Below are 20,244 nucleotides of genomic sequence, written 5' to 3'. Positions count from 1 at the left end.
AGCGTTTGGATCATCGCAGGAGAGGCTCACAGGCATCAGCTTTTCCAGTGGCGGCTTCAACATTTTTCCCCCTTAGGCAGCAGTTATAACATCCTCTTGCTGCTGAAATGCATGTACACACACACACACACACACACACACTGCAGTCCATCCCCTATGAGAAGCCCACTGATTTATTCCAGATGATCAAAGCAGGCTTATTCCAGGAGAAAAATAATCTCTCTCTCTCTAAAAAAAAAAAAAAACCCACAAAAAAACCCCCAGCAATAGTGGAGACCGAAAGCGAAGCAAAACTCAGCAATGAAAACCATAAATTACAGTGCGAGTTTGCGGAGAACCATCCGTTTTTGTAATACGAAGAGTACGAAAGACGCTGGCTCCAACTCTTTTCGATTTTCCATCACCCCATGTGATATACTGGAGGGTTTGGGTTTCTTAATTTTGTTTCGTTTTATTTAAACACACACACACACACACACACACACACACACCTCTCCCTTACAGGGCTTTGCAGTGAGAAAAAGTGAAATCAGTTTTGGCAGAAAACAGCCCAACCTGAAGCCAACACCATAAATTTCCTCTCTCCGGCAGCCGACCAAGGTGGAGGGCAGGCAGGCGAGCAACGGGGGGGGGGGGGGGGGAAGAGCGAACTGGATCTGGCGTCTCCATCCATCGCACCTAAGAAACCAAGGCTGCCCCAATTCTGAGCTTCAAGCCGTTAACTGTGTTTATTTCCAAAACTATCACCCGCACAGAGGACACCTCCTTCCATATTTCTCGACATATGAGTCACTACTTTGTTAGTTCGGCCGGATCTCTGCACAAAATGAGCTCCAGTCCTTCAGCCTCAAGCAGTGTGGAGATAATGGGAGGCAACGACCCCTTTTCTGAAAAGGTTCTAATATTGCCTCTGTGTGAGTCCCTGTTCAGAGTCGGAGCCCCACCAGCCAGGAGGCAGGAACAGGCCAGAGGTTCACGCCACAAACTCATTTAATGGCGAGCACTAACACAGTAGGATCACGGTCTCCACGGGGGGGGGGATCAGTTTGAGAGTTCTTCAGTTCACATCCTGCTGGCGAGTAACAGAGCAGCTTGCTGCGAGCTAATTTAAAATTTAATCTAGTGGCAAAAGTTATCTGCAAAACAACAACAACAACAACAACAACAACAACAACAACAACAACAACAACAACAACAACAACAACAACAACAACAACAAAGAACTGCATGTTTAGGTTGTCTTCTGATTCAGGTTACACTGAAATAGAAGTTGCTTACTTTCAGCTGAGAAATAACGGCTTCTTTCAGGTAAGATGAAGGCGGAGGAAGTGGCTGTGCAGGGCTACATTCAATGGAAAATGCAAGGCATTATAGGCCTGGTAGTCTCCCTGCTTCTTACGCCTCTCAGGAAATGACCACATTCATAATGCTTTGGAGTTCCCATGAGCTGCTCCCTCTGTTTTTATCATGCCCGAGAGAAGCCATTATTTCTCAGGTGAAAGCGATCACACACACCTGAAAGGACTGGGGAGGATTTGGGCAAAGCTCCCAGAAATTGGGCCAAGGGAATTTCTGGTGGCTGCAGCTATGAATTCCCCCAAAACCCCATGCCTCCTTCTCTATATGTGTCTCGTACTAAACCACCTGCACCTGTTCATCCAGCCTTGTCCCCACCACCCACCGCGATCCAGGGCTTCAGTCAGAGAAGAGCATTTCCTGACTCTCTTCCTACACGTCTTCTAAACTTGAGAAGTCTGGAATAGAACCCGTTGCCTGACACATGGAGAGCTGGTCCGCTATCAGCAAGAGTCAGCAGTGGCCCCACGGGCAGAGACTTTAAGTTACCTGCTCCCATCCCATGAGGCTGCAAGGTTAGACTCTGAGAGCATTTCGTGATCTCTCTAATTGAGCTTCGGATATTTTTCACAGCATAATAGTTCAGGCTCAGCAATCTCTTTCAGACCCATAACAACACGTTGATCGGAGAGGCGGACGCGTCAAAACAGTCCAACTCGGAGATCGTTAAAATATGACAGAAGCTGAGAAGAAAGCCGAGGCTGCTGGAATTTAATTAGAATTGTGAGGTGGTTTTCTCTTTTTAAAAAAGAGAAATGTTCTTCCCTTGCTAAAGCAGAAATCGCAACAGCAAAAGAAGAGCCAGGATCATGGCCGGAAGGCTTAGAGATGGAGGGGTTCCACCACACCAGCTGCCTTCTCTGGTTCCTCCCTAAAAAGGTTCAAGAGGCTTAAACTACGTCTGGCTGCCAGCCCGGGCTCGCTGGTCTAGCTGAGCAAAGAACACCCCGTTCCACTCCCAGAACGAATACCCTTCATTTCATTTTGCAAATTGCAAAGGGAGAGAATTTCCCATTATCACAAGCACGTCTCGCCAGATCCTGGGCTAGATCGAGGCCCTGATCATCTCAAGCACTCCCACGAGTGCATGCCTGTTGGGTTGGAAGTCATGGTTTGATTTCTTGTGGCTTGCACATAAGCTTGCTGTCTTGAGACGGGTCCTTAGGAGGTAAACAATGGCTTCACTGGTACAGTAGAACCTCCTTATCCATGGGATCAGTAGCCGTGATTTACTTATGCACGGTCTGAAAATATTAAAAATATTTAAAGAAAAATCCCAAAAATAGGTATTCCCGTGATGTCATTACCAGGACTGGCCACTAGAGGAAGGCAGAGACCATGCTATGCATAGTGTCCAGAGCAATCGGAATACAAACAAAGCCAGTGGGGTCCAGCAAACCTGGGTGGCTCCCTGTTTCCACATAAACAGATCGATATCTGTTATGGGCAACTGACCAGTAAAACAGTAAGGCTGCAGAGTATATACCTCATATGAACCGTAATCATCTACCTAGAAAGTCTGAGCCATCTGGCAAGATTTCAAATCCTTGTTATTCACACAACAATGACAGTACAGTAGGACCCCCCTATCCGCAGGTTCAGTATCCACTGATTCATTTATCTGTTGCCTGAGAGTACTGCATTAAAAAAAATATCCAGGTTTGGACTGTAGGGTGAGCTCCTTTGGGGTCTGCCTCAGGTGTCAAAAACACACTTCTCAGCATATCTTTGTGACACAGAAACACAGTGTGATTGATTCTCTGGCTCGTGAACATCTGACCCTGCATTTCTGCCCCTAATTAATCTCACAGCAGCCGCCTCTCCGCTCGTTCCTTCCAAGAACAGTGAACCGAGGTCCCCCTGCCTTGGCCGTCATGCCACGGATGCAAATCTTCCCCGACAAGGGCAGATCCTTCATGTCAGGTCCTCCTCTCAGCATAAAAGGCAACCTGCATGCCTGGAAGACCAGCCTTGGCTGGCGGTCAAATCTCTCTCTCTCTCCCTTTCCACTGGCCACCCCCCTCTCTCCTGCTCTGCAGAGGGACGGTCTCCTGCTCTGCAGCTAAAACTAATTGAATTTTAATGAGAGGAAGTTGTTGTTTTTCCACTCAAAGAACATTTTCAAACTCTTTTCTCCTATCCGTCGATTACGAACGGACTGTTTGGAAGTTGGAAGTGTTGGGATCCTTGCTTATTACGACGCCCCCGCCCCTCCTGGAAGCACGAGAGTCAAGCTCCCTCTCAAGCCAGGAGTGGCTTGATTGCACGGGGGGGGGGGAAGGCACCATCCGTGGGGTAGCCCCATCTGACGTTGTTCCATCATGGGTAGAGATGGGAAGGCCTGCAAGGGGGAAAAAAAAACAGAAAAGCTGGGGGGGACTTTTCCCCCTCCCCCAAAAGCTATTTTTTTCTCAAAAAAATGGGGGGGAATGGAGTGTGAAATGTGTTCTTTTACAAGGATAAATAATATGTTTATGACGTGGTATTCAAACTATATGAAATGAAAGCCTTAATGAGAGACTTCTGAGATTTTATGTATTTATAAGTTATCTCTAGAGATGTAAAATTCCTGAAAATTTCCGTATTTTCTCCAGGGAGGGGGGAGAAACAGGAATTTTTTTTAATAGGAAGAAAAAGAGATAAATTTCAGAAATTTTACATCTCTAATCAGGAGGTCCCTCAGCTGAAAGCTCCTGCTGAATCTCTCTCAAGCCCTCCAAAAAGCAAGCATTCCTGGCCAGCCAGAGGTCCGCTCAGATTTTGTGCTGATTTCTTTAAAAATGAAAAAAGAGAAAAAAAAAGAAAAAACAAGACACTGAGGGGAAAGTGAAGCAGGGCCGTCTACCCAGAACTTGAATGTAACTTGTATTGCAAGTTGTATAATCAACTGCAAATAGTTACATTTTGGGTAACCATCGGTCTAACTAGGCTACATTACAAAACAACAACAACAATGTAACAAGTAGTTATAACATTGTTTCTTGTGTCCCAAGTGGCCCAGTCATTTTTAATAGCCCAAACTTTAACAATTCTGCCCAAATGCATCTACGCATTGCCCAAAATGCTGTAAATTGAGCAAGAGTTTTAAAGGTTTTTCTTATCACTTTTCGGTTGTGACAAAGGGAACACTGTATTTTTTTCCAAGTATTTTTAAGGTGCAGGGTCAGAATCGGACACTAGAGGGCACCAGAAAGCGATTTACCAGGATTTCCCTCCAAAACAACAAAGGCAAGAAAGGAGGGACACCATCAACGGCAATGGGTTACTTTTTTGTGAGTGCAGCGAAGGTAACAACAACGCCACAGCCCTGGATAACACAACCAATTGCCTGGTAGACTCCCTACAAAGTACTCCCTGTGGCTCACCTGGGAGAAAGGCCTCCATTGGGGAGGCTGAGCGAGGCCGAGCTCCGCCCTTGCTTCCTCCTTCCTGCCCCAGTGTTCTCTGGGAGTTTTCTTTCTGAGCAGGAAGCTTGGGCAGAGCGAGGCCGAGCTCAGCCTCCCAAGGGAGGCCTTTCTCCCAGGTGAGCCACACTCAGGAATTTGGAAGGTGTCCGCAAGAGAAGTGGAATTCCCGGAATGGAGGATTATGGTCTTGGTAGTCCAGAAACTCTGGACATCCCATTTCTAGTGGCTATCACCATCACTCTCCGCCCTATCGGCCAAAGCAACCTTGGGTGACCCAAGTGGTCTTAGACTGCAACTCCCTGAAATCCTGGCCAAGACAGTTAACGGGGAGGCTTCTGGGAGTTGCAGTCCAAGAACACCTGGGTCACCCAAGGTTGGGAACTCCGGTGCGAAAGGAATTGAAGGGAAGCTGCTGTTATTATAAGAAACGGGAGTAGAGGCAAAATCTATAAGCAGCCATTTCTCCGGAGCCTTTAGGAAGTCTGCAGGACCCTGAAGAACGAGGCAAAAGGGTTGAGCCAGGACTTCTCAAAATGCACAGCTATCTGATCATTGCGTATTAATATAATATTGTAATACTCTGATTTCTTCCAACATTTTCTCTTTTCCACACTGCCATAGAAATGCAAGGTGCCTCAGCAGAATTATTTCTAGAAGTTTTTTTTTTTCTACCACTTTTTCTGGTGGTTCCCACCGTGATCCCCTCATCCTGATGGCCTAAAATGACCCAGGGTCAAGGGGCAGGTAGAAGACGCGCCCAGATAGCCAACCCAGTTGCTCTGACTGACACTGGCAGTGACAGAAGATGAATACGAATAAGAATACGAACACGGATAAGAACACGAATAAGAATATGAATATGAACACAAATATGAATAAGAACACGAATAAGACGAATAGGAACACGAATAAGAATACGAATATTAACACAAATACGAATACAAATAATGACACGAATAATACGAATAAGAATATGAATATGAACACAAATATGAATACGAATAAGAACACAGATAATATGAATAAGAACATAAGTAAGAATACGAATATGAACACAAATACGAATATGAATTAAAACACGAATAAGAACAAATAAATAAAAGACTATGAAAATGAATATAAATTAGATTACGAATACAAATAAACAGGAATAAGAATATGAACACGAATAAACACGAACATGAATAAGAACACGAAGAATAAAAATACGAAGATAACAAATATCAGTATGAATACAAACAGTAGTAGTAGGCATCCTTCAGTCTCGAAAGACTATGGTATCCAAACACAAATATGAATAATAAGAATAGGAACAACACTCTTGGACCCCCCACCTCTGAGAAACAGCTAGACTCCAGCAGATATTTGGTGAAATAGTTCCCCATTTCTCTTCCCGAAAAAAAAAACAGTGTGGAGAATTTCAAGACAACATCTGCCCACAGATGCTGGGAACAGCATACACCGCTGTGAATAAGGCGCTCAGTCACTAGACATCCTCTATTTTCAAGCAAATTTGCCTCCCTCACCTGGCCTCCTGTGAACCTTAGTTTGGCCATCCTTCAGATAACTCTCTGCCCCCCATCCTGGATTAAATATCCCACCAGTCCCCAGCCCCCCCCCCCCAAAAGCGGCAGAACATGAGAGGTACCCAGGAGTATTATTCTCGACAGGCAGCAAGAGTACAACTGTGCGTGTTGTGTCCCCTATGGAATAACTGGGCATCTTTTCAAGCTGGTCGGGGAACACCCAGCCCTCGTTCCGCCCAGAGGCTTATTAGCATGGCTGTCGCTTCCTATTAGCCACACCCCTGCAGGCAAACACAGTCAAGCGCATTCATGCCCTGGTAGGGCGAGGAAGCTGGCACAGAAATTCCTGGCCAGGAGAAATCTGACTAATTAGGATTCCAGCTAATGCACGCAATGTCACCGTTTTAGGTCAATAAACTGTCCTCCATTTCGGCTTACTAAAAGGGTCGGCTCCCCCAAGAAAATAATTTGATATAATTGTGCATTGTCGGGGAGTGTGTGTGTGTGTGTGTGTTTGCTGCCTGCAGGAAACATCTGTAGCTGAGCAGTTGTGGAAAATATGGGAGATACTTAACACCGGTCCCTGTGGGGAATAAGTCAGCCTTTCCGGACCGCGATGAAAACTGGAGGCTGGATTTCCGTTGTACGGCCAAACCCAAACCCCACTCTTTCGGCTACACAAGCCCACCAAACATCCCATAAACTTGTGAAATATGGGGGATCTTGTTACCATATAATAAGCAGCCAGGCAGACACACTGTTCCTCAGCAGAGTTTGTCATATCGTTAGCCAGCCAAAGGTATGTTTCAAAGGGAAAATAATAATAATAACACCAAGAAGACAGAAGAAGCCGTCGGACGACAGGAGCCAGGAATTCACATGAAGCTCATCTCGCCTATGGGTCATTTGGTGCTCATTTCTGGATGCAGGTCAAGACTCTCCTATTGTTAACCTTGAAACCACTAACAACCTTGTAAATCTTAGAAAACACTGCCTTTGGAACAAGCGTTCCCTCTAGGCTCATCGGATGCGCCACTCTTGGAATGCCAGGAGCCTTGCGGTGTGGTGGTTCGACTGCAGTCCTGCACTCAAGACTCTGCTCATCACCTGAGTTCAACCCCAACGGTTTCAGGTAGTCAGCTCAAGGTTGACTCAACCTTCCATCCTTCCAAGGTTGCTAAACTGAGTACCCATCTCACCGGGGGAGGGGGCAATGGGCCGCCTGCCTAATTAAATTTGTAAACCACCCAGAGAGTGCTTTAAGCGCTATGGGGTGGTAGATAAGCAGCACACTTTGGTTTCCATTTGCCGGTTCTCAGTTCTAAAAGTGCCTATCAATGGTGTCTTCTTGGCCCATCTAAACCAGAATGGGCAGTTGGTTGGTTGGTTGGTTGGTTGACGCCAATTACGGACTGCCCCACTTAGCAACCACTGGCTGGTAGAAGATCCAAAGCCATCTGACCGGATCTTTCCCTAGCCCTGCCTGGACGTCCCCAGTTTTCCCTGGGAAGGGTCTCCCATCCAAGGCCAAACCAAGCCCGACCCTGCTTAGCTTCCCAGATCCGATGGGATGGGTGTGTTCAAGATGGAACGGGGAAGACAAGGCAGGTTGGTCTTCCGTCTTGCTACGAACTAAGCCCAACCTTGATGAGCTCTCCAGATCAGGCGAGGCCTGGCGTGTCAGGCGGGCGCTGGAAATGGAAAGCGCGGTGAAGGCAGGTGGAGCCACACGGGGAAAATGGGTGGCAAGTATCCGAAGCGTGACAGTTCAGAGAATTAATTAATTTGATATAATAAGGATGCTTGCAAAGAGCAATGGGCAAATTCTTTCTGCCTTGCTTTGGTGACCTAGCCGGGAAGGGAGAATTCTTCGGCAAACTTGCTTTCTCTTGCTGGCTCCAAAGATTCCCTCAACTGGTGGGAAACCAACCTTTCTTTCCGGCTGGCGTGGGTCTCGCCACTGATGGACGGAGGATGTTCTTTCTGACCCTCCAAATGTTGGCCTGGTCAACAGACAACACGAACTCCCACCGACCACGATTTCTGATCCCAAATATTATTCCAGAGCAAGAAGGCAGCATTCCCTAATTTTTTTTCTCCCCCTCAAATAACTTCCTGGCTCTCCAAGCCCTTTTCTCTCCTTGCTTCCTCACCTCAAAGACTTCTTCATCCAAAATCCTCGTGCCAAATACGATGATACCATTGACGTCAATGATGGGATGGTCACTCCGGTCCAGGAACTTCGTGATCTTCTTTTTACAATCCAAAATCAGAGTGATGTTCTTCTTGTGCACGCTGATGGCTATCCGATGCCACCTGGGAAATAAAAAAGGGAGGTTAAGAAGGACCCCAACTTTTAAGAACAGGCTGGCGGATTTCAAAGCTTCGTCCTCCAAGGGACTGGATCACTCCGACGGACCTCCTGCCCTCTCCCCCCCCATGTTGGACGAAAGCCCAGTTATGCCAATTAAGTGAAGCAATGCCCATTTGTTCTGGCCTTACAAGTGAATGCAGATGGTGGGATTCGGCTTTTTATGGGCACATACTTTGGGAGGGTTTTTTCTGTTGTTTTTAAAGTGGAAGAATAAGCAAAGTCTAAATTCAGTCCAGCCCACACAACCCTCACCCAGCCCTAGCATAAGAACGCTTCCAGCTTAGAATCCCTGGCTTGGAAGGCTAGTTGGCATAAGGTATGCCAGGGAGCTCCCTGGTTCCATGTCCTGGATCGGACTGGAGGCACCAATCTGGGTGGACCTGATCCTGAAAGACCTTCAGTCCCCAAATCTTCCCTTGCAAAAGGAGTTCCAATGCACCACCAGGATGTCCCGCCAGTAGGCATCCAATGGGCCCTGGGGACTCTCCCCCACCATGGAGTCTGCCCTGCCCAGAAACAGAAACAAAGGGGGCTACTTACTTGCCGTCCGAGAGGTTGATGCCCCGGAAGAGAGGGTAGTCCTCAGGGCCTGGCTTCCCGGTGTGGTCCTCGTACAAGAATACGGGAGACCTCCCCATCTCCATGCCAATCTGCTGGATGCCTTGTTCATTGTAAATGGAAATCAAGAAGGCCTGGCTGCCTTTCTTTGCTTTTACAGTGGTTAAGATGGAGAAGTCTTCGGGGAATGGAGACGCTGAAATCGGGAAAGGGAGCAGGAGCCGATGAGACCGGTGAATTCTCTCCATTGTATGACCACCCATACAACCTTGAACACAATGGACCTTCCCTGGTTTTTGGAAGCTAAGCAGGGTCAGACCCAGTTAATGCTTGGATGGGGGAGACATCGAAGACTTATCTGGTGATGCACCGGGGAGCAGTCGCAGCTGAAGTCACCAATGCAAATTTGAATTGTGAAAGGCATACCTGGGAGACCTAAGGCTATTAAACAAACGAAGGAAGGAAGGAACAAACAAATGACTTTCTGCAGCAGTGCATGGTTGGACTTGATGGCCTTTGAGGTTCCTTCAGACTCTACAGTTCTATGATTATCTATCTTTTCCCACTCAATTCTCAGTCTCCCAAAAACACACCCATACACACGAGTACCCTCCCTTGGAGGGCTTGATTCCTAGTAGCTGCACTTTGGGAAAACTCTGCTAAAACCATTCCAGTATATTGTCTCCTGGGGAGATTGTTCTGTTTGAAAAGACGACCACTTTCAGTGTTGTGCCACGTTGACAGCGGCTCAAAGGGGGCTGGGCGCAAGGAGCTGAAAACTACCAGCTTAAGGGAACAAAACCTTCTAATTAGCCCCAAATATAGGCTTTTGGGCCCAGCCGCTTGTCCTGGCCTCTTTCCACCTCGACACCCTTCATTGTCAAATCCCCAAACTCCACTTATATTTGACAACTGCTCTACAATTACTCCTGTTGTCTTGATCTCTCCATCTACTCATTTGCTTGTTGGGAACGAAGTAACATCTCGTTGTTGGGAACGATGTGTGTTATTACACAGAACGGGGCGGAAGGGTTCGGAGAGGCCCTGGCCGCCATCCAACGGGCTCATCTGAGGTCTAAATTATGCCCCTTGGCTTGCCGGTGGTTTTGCACACCAGGCTTCATCCATCTCAAGAGTTTCATCACCCAAATTCCTTTTTTCGTGGCCTGAGATCAGCCCCACAGTATTCAAACCGAGACCCACGGGAGGTGCTTTGAGTGAGGGGGGCCGGCCTGTCCGCTCCTCCAGAGCAGCCCTTGCTCTGAAATCAAGGAACAAGGAACAATTCTGTGAGGTTGGGAATAATTCTCGGGGGGGGGGGATTTCGTCCCTTCGGTGACCTCAGTCTTGAACGACAGGGGAAATATGTGTCTCCCAAGTAAGACTGTACGTTGATCCCGCCTGGCCCAGCCTTTTTCCTACTACGTTTATTTCTCCCCCCCCCTCCTGAATCCTCACACACCGGGGGCCACATCCATGGATTTCAAAGTCAAGTTCCCCACCTGGCTTTCTTCGAAGGTGTTGGGAAATGCAGGTAGCAGCCAGGCTGAGGAAGGCTGGATGAACCCTTGCAGGGTCTGGGACGCTCAGGAGGCCCCCAGACCCCCCCCCCCAGGTGGGCACCATCCTCAACTGAAACCTAGTCAAGAAGCTTCTGACTGTTTGGCAAGGCAGAGGAGAGAAGCCGAAACTCTCAGTTGTATCTCCAGTCCTTCGCCTGAAGACAGCTGGTCTTTATCGTTTTCCTTCCTCCACCCTCTGGCCAGCTTCTCTGTTATCTGGAGAAGTTTAACCTCTAGCAACTGTAAGAACCTGGGGATCCGTCTTATACGGAGTGGGGCCATCGGACCCTCTTGCCTGCCGTTGCGGGCTCTGCCCTAGTAGCCATGATGGCTCTCCTGGGTTTCGTGCGGGACTCTTTCTAAGCCCTACCTGGAGATCCCAAAGACGCCCTGGCAGTGTGTCATCAAGGTATTTGCCAGGCATGACCCTGCTTAGCAGCCACGTTCAGGTGTGATTTTGGTCTGTTTTGTACCACAAGGAGCAATGGAAGAGGACTTCTGTTGAATCCAGACATCGGGACCCCTGGCTATGTGGGGTCAACTCTAGCTGTCAGCCAGAGGCATATCTGTTGTTTTGGGAAGGACCTTCTTCTGATGGTCCCCCTTCCACATACTCACCAGGCCTGACCCTGCTTAGCTTCCAAAATCCAACAATGTTGGCATGCTTAGGGTCACAACAAAGGCTATGTCTAATCAAACAAACCTTACCAGGGTAGAGCTGTTTGGTGGGGGCGCTCAGCTGGGCATCTTTTGTGACTCGGTAGGCCACATCGGCTCCTTTGGAAGACCTTCTACTTGTGCAAAAACCTGTCGTTTTCGAGATCCCGTCAGGTAAATTGTGGAAATCTAACACCTTCAAGAGATCGGCAGGCTCAGCTGGAAAACAAGAAAAAAAAGGAGGGGGAGAGGCCACAATCAGTAGGTGGAAAAGGGAGTCGCCAGACAATTCCGATCTGCCAGGCTCTGCGCAGAAATAACAAAACATCAAATAGATTGCTTTCCGGGGAAAAAAGAAAAAGAGAACAAATGGAACCAAACAAATCACCATTAATTGCATAGACCATAGATTCTTTCAATGGCATGGAGAGGTTTTCAGGCAGCTTCAAATGTAAAAAAGGTTTTTTCCCCCCAGTGAGATTACACATAGACACATGCATTCCGACCAACACACTGGCATTCCTGGACTCCAATGAGAATCATCATCCTAATTCTGTGCTGACAAGTTGATTCCAACTTTTAACTTGAGGCAACCCTTCCAGGGGTTTCTCTGTCGAAAGTGTGACATCATACACTCCCCGCAGCGCATAACGGGTGAACCGAAGACCCACGTTCGAATCCTAACCCCAGAGTGCCAAACTGCAAAGGGCAGACGTCGGACCTGTAAAGCCCCTAGAATCATGCAAGGCGCAAATGGGGTGGTATAGAAACCAAAGAAATGGTCGTAATAGTAACCTAGACAGCCAGTAAAAAGACTGAGAGATTCACAGAATCTAAGACATAGCTCAGTTTTAACCAGGGATGTTGGTGAGTCTTTGGTATCAAGTCCCAAGTCTGAGTCTTTCTTATCAAGTCCCAAGTCTGAGCCTTTGGTACCAAGTCTTGAGTCCGAAGCCTCAAGTCCGAGTCCCTATTAAATACAAGCCTTTTTTCCCCAGAAAAAAAGGGAGAAGTAGGTGAGTTCTGATTCGAGAGTAGAGTTCCAATCACTGAAAAAAAAGAAACCCAAATTTAGTCCAAGTTGAGTTGCCAGCGCAAGCTAAGTCCAACTTGACAGCGAGGACTGTGACTCCACTTCCCATCCCTGGTTTTAACATGGCCATCTGGCGGCGAGACGTGAAACCCTTGCTTGATCCAGAGACCAGAGACTTAGATTCCTGCATTGAGCCAGGGGTGGGACTAGATGACCTTACAGGACCCTTCTGATTCCATTATTCCATGATCGGGGGGGGGGGGGGGACAGAACAACTTCCCAGCCTGTACAAGCAGCCAGATGGCCTCAGGGGCAGAAGCTGTCACAAAGCAACGAAGAGGAAGAACCTGGACCAGTAATTGCTCTTGCAGAAGCCCAAGGTGTCTCTTGCACTGTTCATTTTATTATTCAACAAATTTCTCTCCCATCATTCCAGACCAAAGTGGGCCGAAGGTGGTGCAATGCAAAACTACCCGAGAAACGCACAATTCAACACAAAACCATGACTGGACGCCAAGCATAAAACAGGAAGGAAAAAAAGGAGCAGTGAAAAACCAGAGATACTAAGATCTTTTTTCCATCCACATTTCAGTACGATCACTAATTCATCTGCCTTTCTGAAAAGGGGACACAAGAGTCATGTCCATGTTGTTGCTTGGACTTAGTACTATAAGGTCCTGAAACATCAAGTGTGTTGTTTCTTCGGGGGCAGGGGGGAGTTGATGATGATAACCGAATGATAACCTCAGAACGGCAGAGCTGGAAGGGGCCCTGTAGATCACAAGGGTCCAGCCCCTATCGAGGAGGCCCAAGGGGGGGGGAATCGAACTCTGAACCTCTGGCCCCTCTCTATCCCACCGAGCTCTCCAGGAACCCTAAATTGGATGTTTCGTGTCATCATCCACAACGTCGTCATCATGCTAGAACTGCAGAGATGGAAAGGGACCCTATAGGTCACCGAATCCAGCCCGTGTCCACGAGGCTCCACGGGGGAATCAAACTCCCCACCTTTAGGCTCCACAGCCATGGATCGAAACCACTGAGCTGTCCAGCAGTCCCTCCGAACTGCCAGGCATCTGCGCATGCTGAGCTTCTGTGTGGCTGCGCATGCAGGGGCAACCCATTTTGCTTCCCAAAGAGAAAAGGCACCCGTTTTTCAGAGACCGCTTCCACAAATGATGGAGATGTGAGCAAATTAATAATAATAATAATAATCTGTTTCTCTCAACCTGCGCTTTCTGTCTGAGGAGAGGAATTTCAGAAGCCAGGGCCTTTCTGATTAAAAAAAAACACAACACCACCAACAAAACACCCTTCCCCTCAGAAAAGCTAACGCTGAAGCGCTTACTGCCAAACCACGGATGTGGCACGCGCGGCCAAGAAGGTTCCAAGAAACCTCCGTGCCAAGCTGGAATGGGTGGGGAGCCGGCCTCCGACAACAACATCCCTGGCTGGTCTTTGGCCGCCACTCTTGGCCGCCTGCGAGCCCCTTGCCGAGATCAGCCTGCCAGCGTCTGACCTTGGGCTTGTTCCGATTTGGCTCCTTTTGCGCCTCCCTGTTTGTGTTTGGTCCCATGCTCCCAACGACGGTCTACCTCCGGCTCTGGATCCCCAGCTCCTGCTTCACTCCTCTCACTGGTCGGACCTCAAGAATACAACTGGGTCGAGAAACGAAAGGAACATGGGGGTGGTGGTGGGAGTCTATGGCTGACCACCCAAATGACCAGGGGAAACCTCTGAAGAACAATTTGCAAGAATTTCAGAGAGGCATGATGTAGTCGTAACGAAATACTTCAATGATCTTGATACCTTTTAACAGACAAATCCGGCCACAGACGGACCTTCCAAGGCACTCCTGGCGAGCACGGTTGATCATTGGCACCTACAAAAAGTGGCGGAAGACACCAGAGGAGTGGCTATCCTGGACTTGATCCTAATCAATAGAGGTGACTTGATGGCAGGGGTGGCCGCAAGAGGAGCACTGGGAGAAAGCGAGCACGTTCCACTTGAGTTCAAAGGAAACCGAGACAGAGTGTAGGCACACAAATATGATGGGTTTTAGGAAAGCGGATTTTAATAAATTTAGAGCAATGACAGGTAAGGTCCACGGCTGGAGATCCTAGCAAGAAAAGGAGGCCTAGGTGGGCGAGAGTTCCTTTTTAAAAAAAAAATTCTGAAAGCACCACAACAAGCAATTCCAACAAAATTCCAACAAGAAACAAAGGTGGAAGACAACAACAAAAAAAAGACCTGTGTGGAACCTCCTTCAGCACCTACGGGCTCCATGCTTGAAAGGCTGCAATAGGGGGGGAAAAAAAGGTCCTCTGAAGCCCGAGCCGTCTTGTGGCTTCCCCGTTCCACCCCAGTGGCTTCAATAAACATCCATGGCTGCGGTGCTTCTTTCCTCTGGGTTCAGCTGTGCAAGAGCCTACATGAATTTTCACGGCTGGAGGGGCAGTGAGTAGGACTTGATTTGGCTAATTACGAGTTGCAATGTATTTGAAGAAAAGCCAAACAACGAAGGAGGAGCCCTTCTTTGAAGTCGACCGCAATAGAGGCCTTTGCTCGTGAGCTGGTGAAGAGCACCTTTTTATTTCCCATAGACGGCGTTAGGGAGGGGATTTTTTAAATTTTTATTTTCAGGACTACAAATACCATAATCCACCGTTCTTGGAGTTGTATCCACCTTACAGGTGTCAGACAGACGCTTGAATGCGGCTCGCCTGGGCGCAAGGCCTAAACAGGAAGGATTTGAGGCCGAGCTAGGCCTAGTTCCGCCCAAGCTTCCTGCTCAGAAAACTCCCAGCTAGCACTGGGGCAGGAACAGGGAAAATGCAGTCTGTGGGTGACACACTTCTTGAAATGTCAAAAAATAATATCCCATTCCAGAATGTGTGGTTGGCGCTCCAGAGGCCACACGTCCTGGAAGGGCTACAACAATAGGCCACTCCAGGAAGAGCCACGAGCATCCAGAAATTATACTTCCAGGAGTAACTGAAGCATCCTATCTTTCTAGTCCTCTTGAAGGGAACAACATGCCTGTATTGCGTGTTGGGATTCAGTACCGATGGAGAAGGGTTTGGTCCTGCAGGAAACTCCACGCAGGGCAAATTTCTTCCTTCCACCGTTGTTTCTTGGAAAAAGGAGTTCCTTCCCCAGTTGGGGGTCTAAGGTTCTGGGTTCAAGCCCCTAGGCTGGCCGACACGGGCAGCAGGAGCATCTTTTCCTTCCAGCCCTGGCCCTGTGCTTCTCCTGGTAGAAATGTAGCAGGCACTTTGTTTTCTTCTTCTTCTTTCTGGCAGAGAGAGAGAGTCACGGGAAAAGCTTCCTTCATTTCCCCATGTCAGGCTGCCAGGACAAGCAAGAAAAGTAGGGCAAGGGGGGGTGAGGGGTGGCGAGGGGAGGAGAGATAAGGTAGCGTTCTCGCTGCATCTCCCTCGCACCTGAACAGCCTCCACCAACACCAGACAGAGAAGCCACAAAACTCTGCCCGAGAGAGAGAGAAACGCCAAGGGAATGGGGGCGGGAAGGGGGCCTGTGAGAGAATTCTGAAAGAAAGAAAGAAAATGGGCATAACCATGATGCAATTAACTGTGAAACAGGAAATTGGAAGCTTCTCCCTGCCGTCTTTGATCTGCAGCAGCCACTGACGCACCATCCTGGTTCAAAGCTGGCAGCAGAAGCCAAGCTGTGCTGTTTTGAAAGAGACTCTTTGCAGGATGCATTCCTTCGCAAGAGAACAGCCTGGTGTCCACTCTCCTTGCCCAGCTCGCAAAAGGAGTAGCTGCTTTGGCCATTATGAACACCTTGCGCTGCCCTCAGAGCAGCACGCCGGAGGAAAGGCAGTGGAAGTGTGCCCAAAGGTGCCCGGCTGTGGCCAATTCTGAAACTCCACCTTGACCATAACAAAATCCATAACAAAACCCAGGCCAGGATCCCCACCCCTTTCTCACAAACGATCACTCGAGGTAAAGCACACGGCGAAAGAATGGCAAGGAGGAAACGAGGGCATAGGCTGAAGAACCTTTCGGAGGCTGGTTTGGAAGCAACATGAGGGTCACGGCTTAGAACCGCCACTTTCAAAGTCAAGACAGTCACAGTGATGTCAGGACTTGGCTAGGAATACAAGAATTCAAGGTGCAATATCAGAACTGGCCACTAGAGAGAACCATTATGGCCATTAGGGTGATCAACCCATCCCAAACTGAACACCACCAATTCCTCTAAACACTCACCTAGATGCATGGAATTATGAGTAAAGTAACTAGGGTCTTTTTCAAAAAAGTAACTTTCTAAACTCTTAGCTCAGTACATTTGCTCTTACTTAATGTAGTTTGCAGTGTCACTTGCTTTAATAACATGAGGCAACTTGAATCAACAAAACCTAAGGAGGAGTTGACTCACCAAATTCCCATTGAGTCAGTGGGCCTATTCTAGTGTGATTTACTAGGCCAAAGCAACACTATTTTGGCCAACGTTTCCATGTGAAAGTGAAGTTCCACAGATTTCCCTGAAGATTCAGGACAAATACACCACGGATCAGATACTGGCGCTGTTTTACATGGTGCTAAGAAACGAGGTGTGATTCCCAGTGCCGATGTAGTGGACAGAATGACAGACAGGGACTCTGGAGAGCAGGGTTTAAATAAACATTTGGAAACTCATTGGGGGGGGGTAGTGGAACTGGTCAAAACATTCCTTACATTTCTCACTTAATTTGAAAGCCCTATTAGAGTTGCTATATATCGGCTGTGGCTTGACGGCACAGAACATAACACACAAGCAAAGATGTAACAAATACTTGTGAATGGTCTCATCAAATTGACAGCCATTGCTGTTTTTTGGGGGGAAAGCCCCCAAAATGTGAACAAAGCAACAGAAACTCTTCCCAATGGGAAGGAAGATTTGTTCTCACCTGTGGGAAAATGAGGGGAAGTGAAGGGTTACATCCTTGTGGATGAAACCAGCAGAATCTCTCCTTAACCCTACCCAAAAGACTAAAAGATCTCATTGTATCCCAAGCCAGGACATGACAAACGGCTCCCACATTTTCCAAAGGGGAAAGAGAACAGAGACTTTGTTACAAGCCAGCAGACATACAGAAGAGAGGAGGAACTTTTGACAAAAATAGTCTGTTTCAATGGGCACACCGTGCAGAGCAGCTGTTTCTTAAAGTGTCTGCAATCCATCGTCTTTCTGGTCTTCTGGAAAAGAAGCAGCTTCAGCAGCCGGGCAGCAAGCCCACGGCGGGTCCGTTGGCAGCAAGAATCGACCTAGAACATAGTTGCGCAAACCCTGTGTTAAATATATCTGATTTCCCTATAAATCTTGCACATGACGCCTGTTGGCATGTTCACTCTAGAACCTCTAAAAAATGGTCAAGCCTTTGGTGATGTCTCTTCAGATCCGTGGGGGCTAGCCACTTTAAGCGGATGCTGGAGATTTTCGGAAGATGAACGAGTTAAAATTATTTTTTAATGTTTACTTGCTTTTCATTATTCAATTGTATTTTAATTAGTGTATAGTTTAACTCATTTTAATCTTGAACCTATTATGTTTTTAATTCTATTCCTTTTAATATTCTGAGCCGCCCATAGCAGAAGAAAGATGGCCTATAAATAAAATAAATAAATATAAATGAATGAATTCCATCCAACAGAAACTGGTTAATCAGTAATGTTTTTGCAAGGTTTTGTGAATATTCCTGCAGAATTCTGCTTCTGCATTGTGCTTTTTATTTTATTTTAAAAATCTCGCTTGCATGTGTCATATCTCAACATTTTAATACACAAAAATATACACAACCCCTAGTTATGGACCTGCAGAAGGCCCAGTGATTTTCTCCTCTATTCTGGACAAGAATAGGGGTTGGCTTTGAGCATCCGTGCCTGGCACAAACTTTGATTGGCAACCTTCCTCACTGAGGGCTCACCCACTTCGGCCCCCATGCCCGACGGCATGACACAAGATGCCAGCTTTTTACCAAAATATTTTTCAAATTATTCGACACACCACTTTTTGGGGCCTCTTCTGCTCCTCCCTCTTCACTCCTTGATCGACAAGGACCTTGGCATCAACAGAATATATACAAACCAGACGGCATCTGGGTAGCGTTTGGCCGTAGATCCATCTCTTGCTGGACCACCAAGGTTAAAAAAATAAGGTGAAGAAGAGGCTTGAAGGAGGTGAGCCTTTCAGGACTAGAGGATCAGATATGGAAACGTCTCGGTTTGAGAGGGACCACCCACAGATGCACTCCTGCTCCGCTTGGCAGCCTTAGCGTTGCTTTCCCCAGGGAGGACGACATGGTGGTTGTTCTCCTCAGCTGAAGGAGGAGGCCAGAGATTAAGGCTGGCTCAGCAGCTTGGTATTGCAGGAGAGTTCAGAACACTTCTGGGGAAGAAAGAAAACCCTCGTGCTCTTGAAAACGTTTCCTCTGAAATTCCTAAAATGTAGAATCCTCGGCTTAAAAGAAACTTATTCCCATTACTTTTCACTTTGTTTTCCTTAAAAGTAATCCCATAGTTATCTTGCATTCAAACTTACGGCATTACTGAGTGCTTTTGCCCACGACTTTTCCAAGACTTTTTAATTAAACTTTTCTTAAGTGCAACGCCCCCCCCCTCCACGAACAAGCAAACTCTGTGAGATTCAGAGGAGAGTGGAGCAAAGCATGGAAATCCGGAGCCAAAGTGCTTCTAGAAATGTTTAAAAGTTCTCCAAAAAAAACAAGTAGGAAATTACTTTCGAAATCTAATGTTGTTGCCCCCAAGCTAACGTGTTACAAGCACCTATATAAATTTGCAAGGCAAGGCTTCAAAACTCTAGCATAAAATTCAAGTTTACCTCCAGACCTCATGCCTCATTCAGTCAGGGAATCATGGACGGTTTGCATGTGGTTCCTAGAAATTTGCCTTTCAGATTTTTGGATTTTTGCAGTCGTGCCACAGATCCACATCTGCAGACACCTATATTTCGCTCGCCTCTGAAAGGGCCAAGTTGCAGGGCTTCCCAGACTAGCTCTGGGTTTATTTCCTGTCATTAATTTCCAAAAAAGGAAAGGTGTTCTGCTACTCCTTGGAAGCTGGATTTCTTTGGGAGCTCCCTTCTCTGAAGCTGAAATGGTAGAGACTCTACCATTCCTAGGAAGGACACTGGCAGTTTACTTTATATATATATAAGATTCTGCTTCAGGGATTCTTGGAGAATTCTGGAACCTGGCATCCAAAAAAATAAAAAAATAAAAATCAGGACGGCATTCTTGTGTGTCCGATCTGGAAGGAGAACCATCTGCAGGTTATTGTCCTCATTTTGGACATGTTCACGTGGGCCAACACTGCGGTGACACTGACGGCTCCTTCCAAGGATAAATTTGACTGGAAAAGCTGCAAAAGAAGGTTTTATAAGGTGCAAATATTTACACGTCATGTTTTGTCTACCAACAAAATTGCTTTTTTCTTTCCAAACCCAAATCGAGAGGAGAAGAATCTTATTTTCATTTCCTTTGCGCTCCCTCAGATGTGGTGCCCCCTGACTGGAACTTCCAAAACTACTTTGAATTTAGCTTCAGGTGAAATTCATACCCAACTCGGACGGGGATGTGTGAAGCTCTCGCTCAGAAATTCGCCAAGTCTCTTTAATCGAGCCTCTAAAAATGTGTACTTAAAAAAAAAAAAATATTAAATCCAAGCAGAAGGCTGGCTCTATAATGATAACCAGAAGCATATTTAGAAACAAAAGCCCAACTAAATCCTAGCATTAGTAAGCAGAC

The 20,244-nt window shown here is 47.2% G+C and overlaps 1 protein-coding gene across 2 annotated transcripts in view; it reads right to left on the bottom strand.

The window, feature by feature from the left end:
- COL5A1 (collagen type V alpha 1 chain) overlaps positions 1–20,244 on the bottom strand; it is a 103,040-nt gene that overhangs the window by 71,601 nt on the left and 11,195 nt on the right. For both annotated transcript variants that reach the window (XM_072984553.2, XM_020812243.3), the window contains exons 2-4: positions 11,492–11,659; positions 9,204–9,417; positions 8,443–8,605 (exon numbers count right to left, since the gene is read on the bottom strand). In XM_072984553.2, the coding sequence (XP_072840654.1) occupies positions 8,443–8,605; positions 9,204–9,417; positions 11,492–11,659 (545 nt within the window). The remainder of the gene's footprint in view (positions 1–8,442; positions 8,606–9,203; positions 9,418–11,491; positions 11,660–20,244) is intronic.

The sequence above is a fragment of the Pogona vitticeps genome, chromosome ZW-PAR (genome assembly GCF_051106095.1).
Source record: "Pogona vitticeps strain Pit_001003342236 chromosome ZW-PAR, PviZW2.1, whole genome shotgun sequence".
NCBI classification, from domain to species: Eukaryota; Metazoa; Chordata; class Lepidosauria; order Squamata; family Agamidae; genus Pogona; species Pogona vitticeps.
This window is presented reverse-complemented; position numbering and strand designations above follow the sequence as displayed.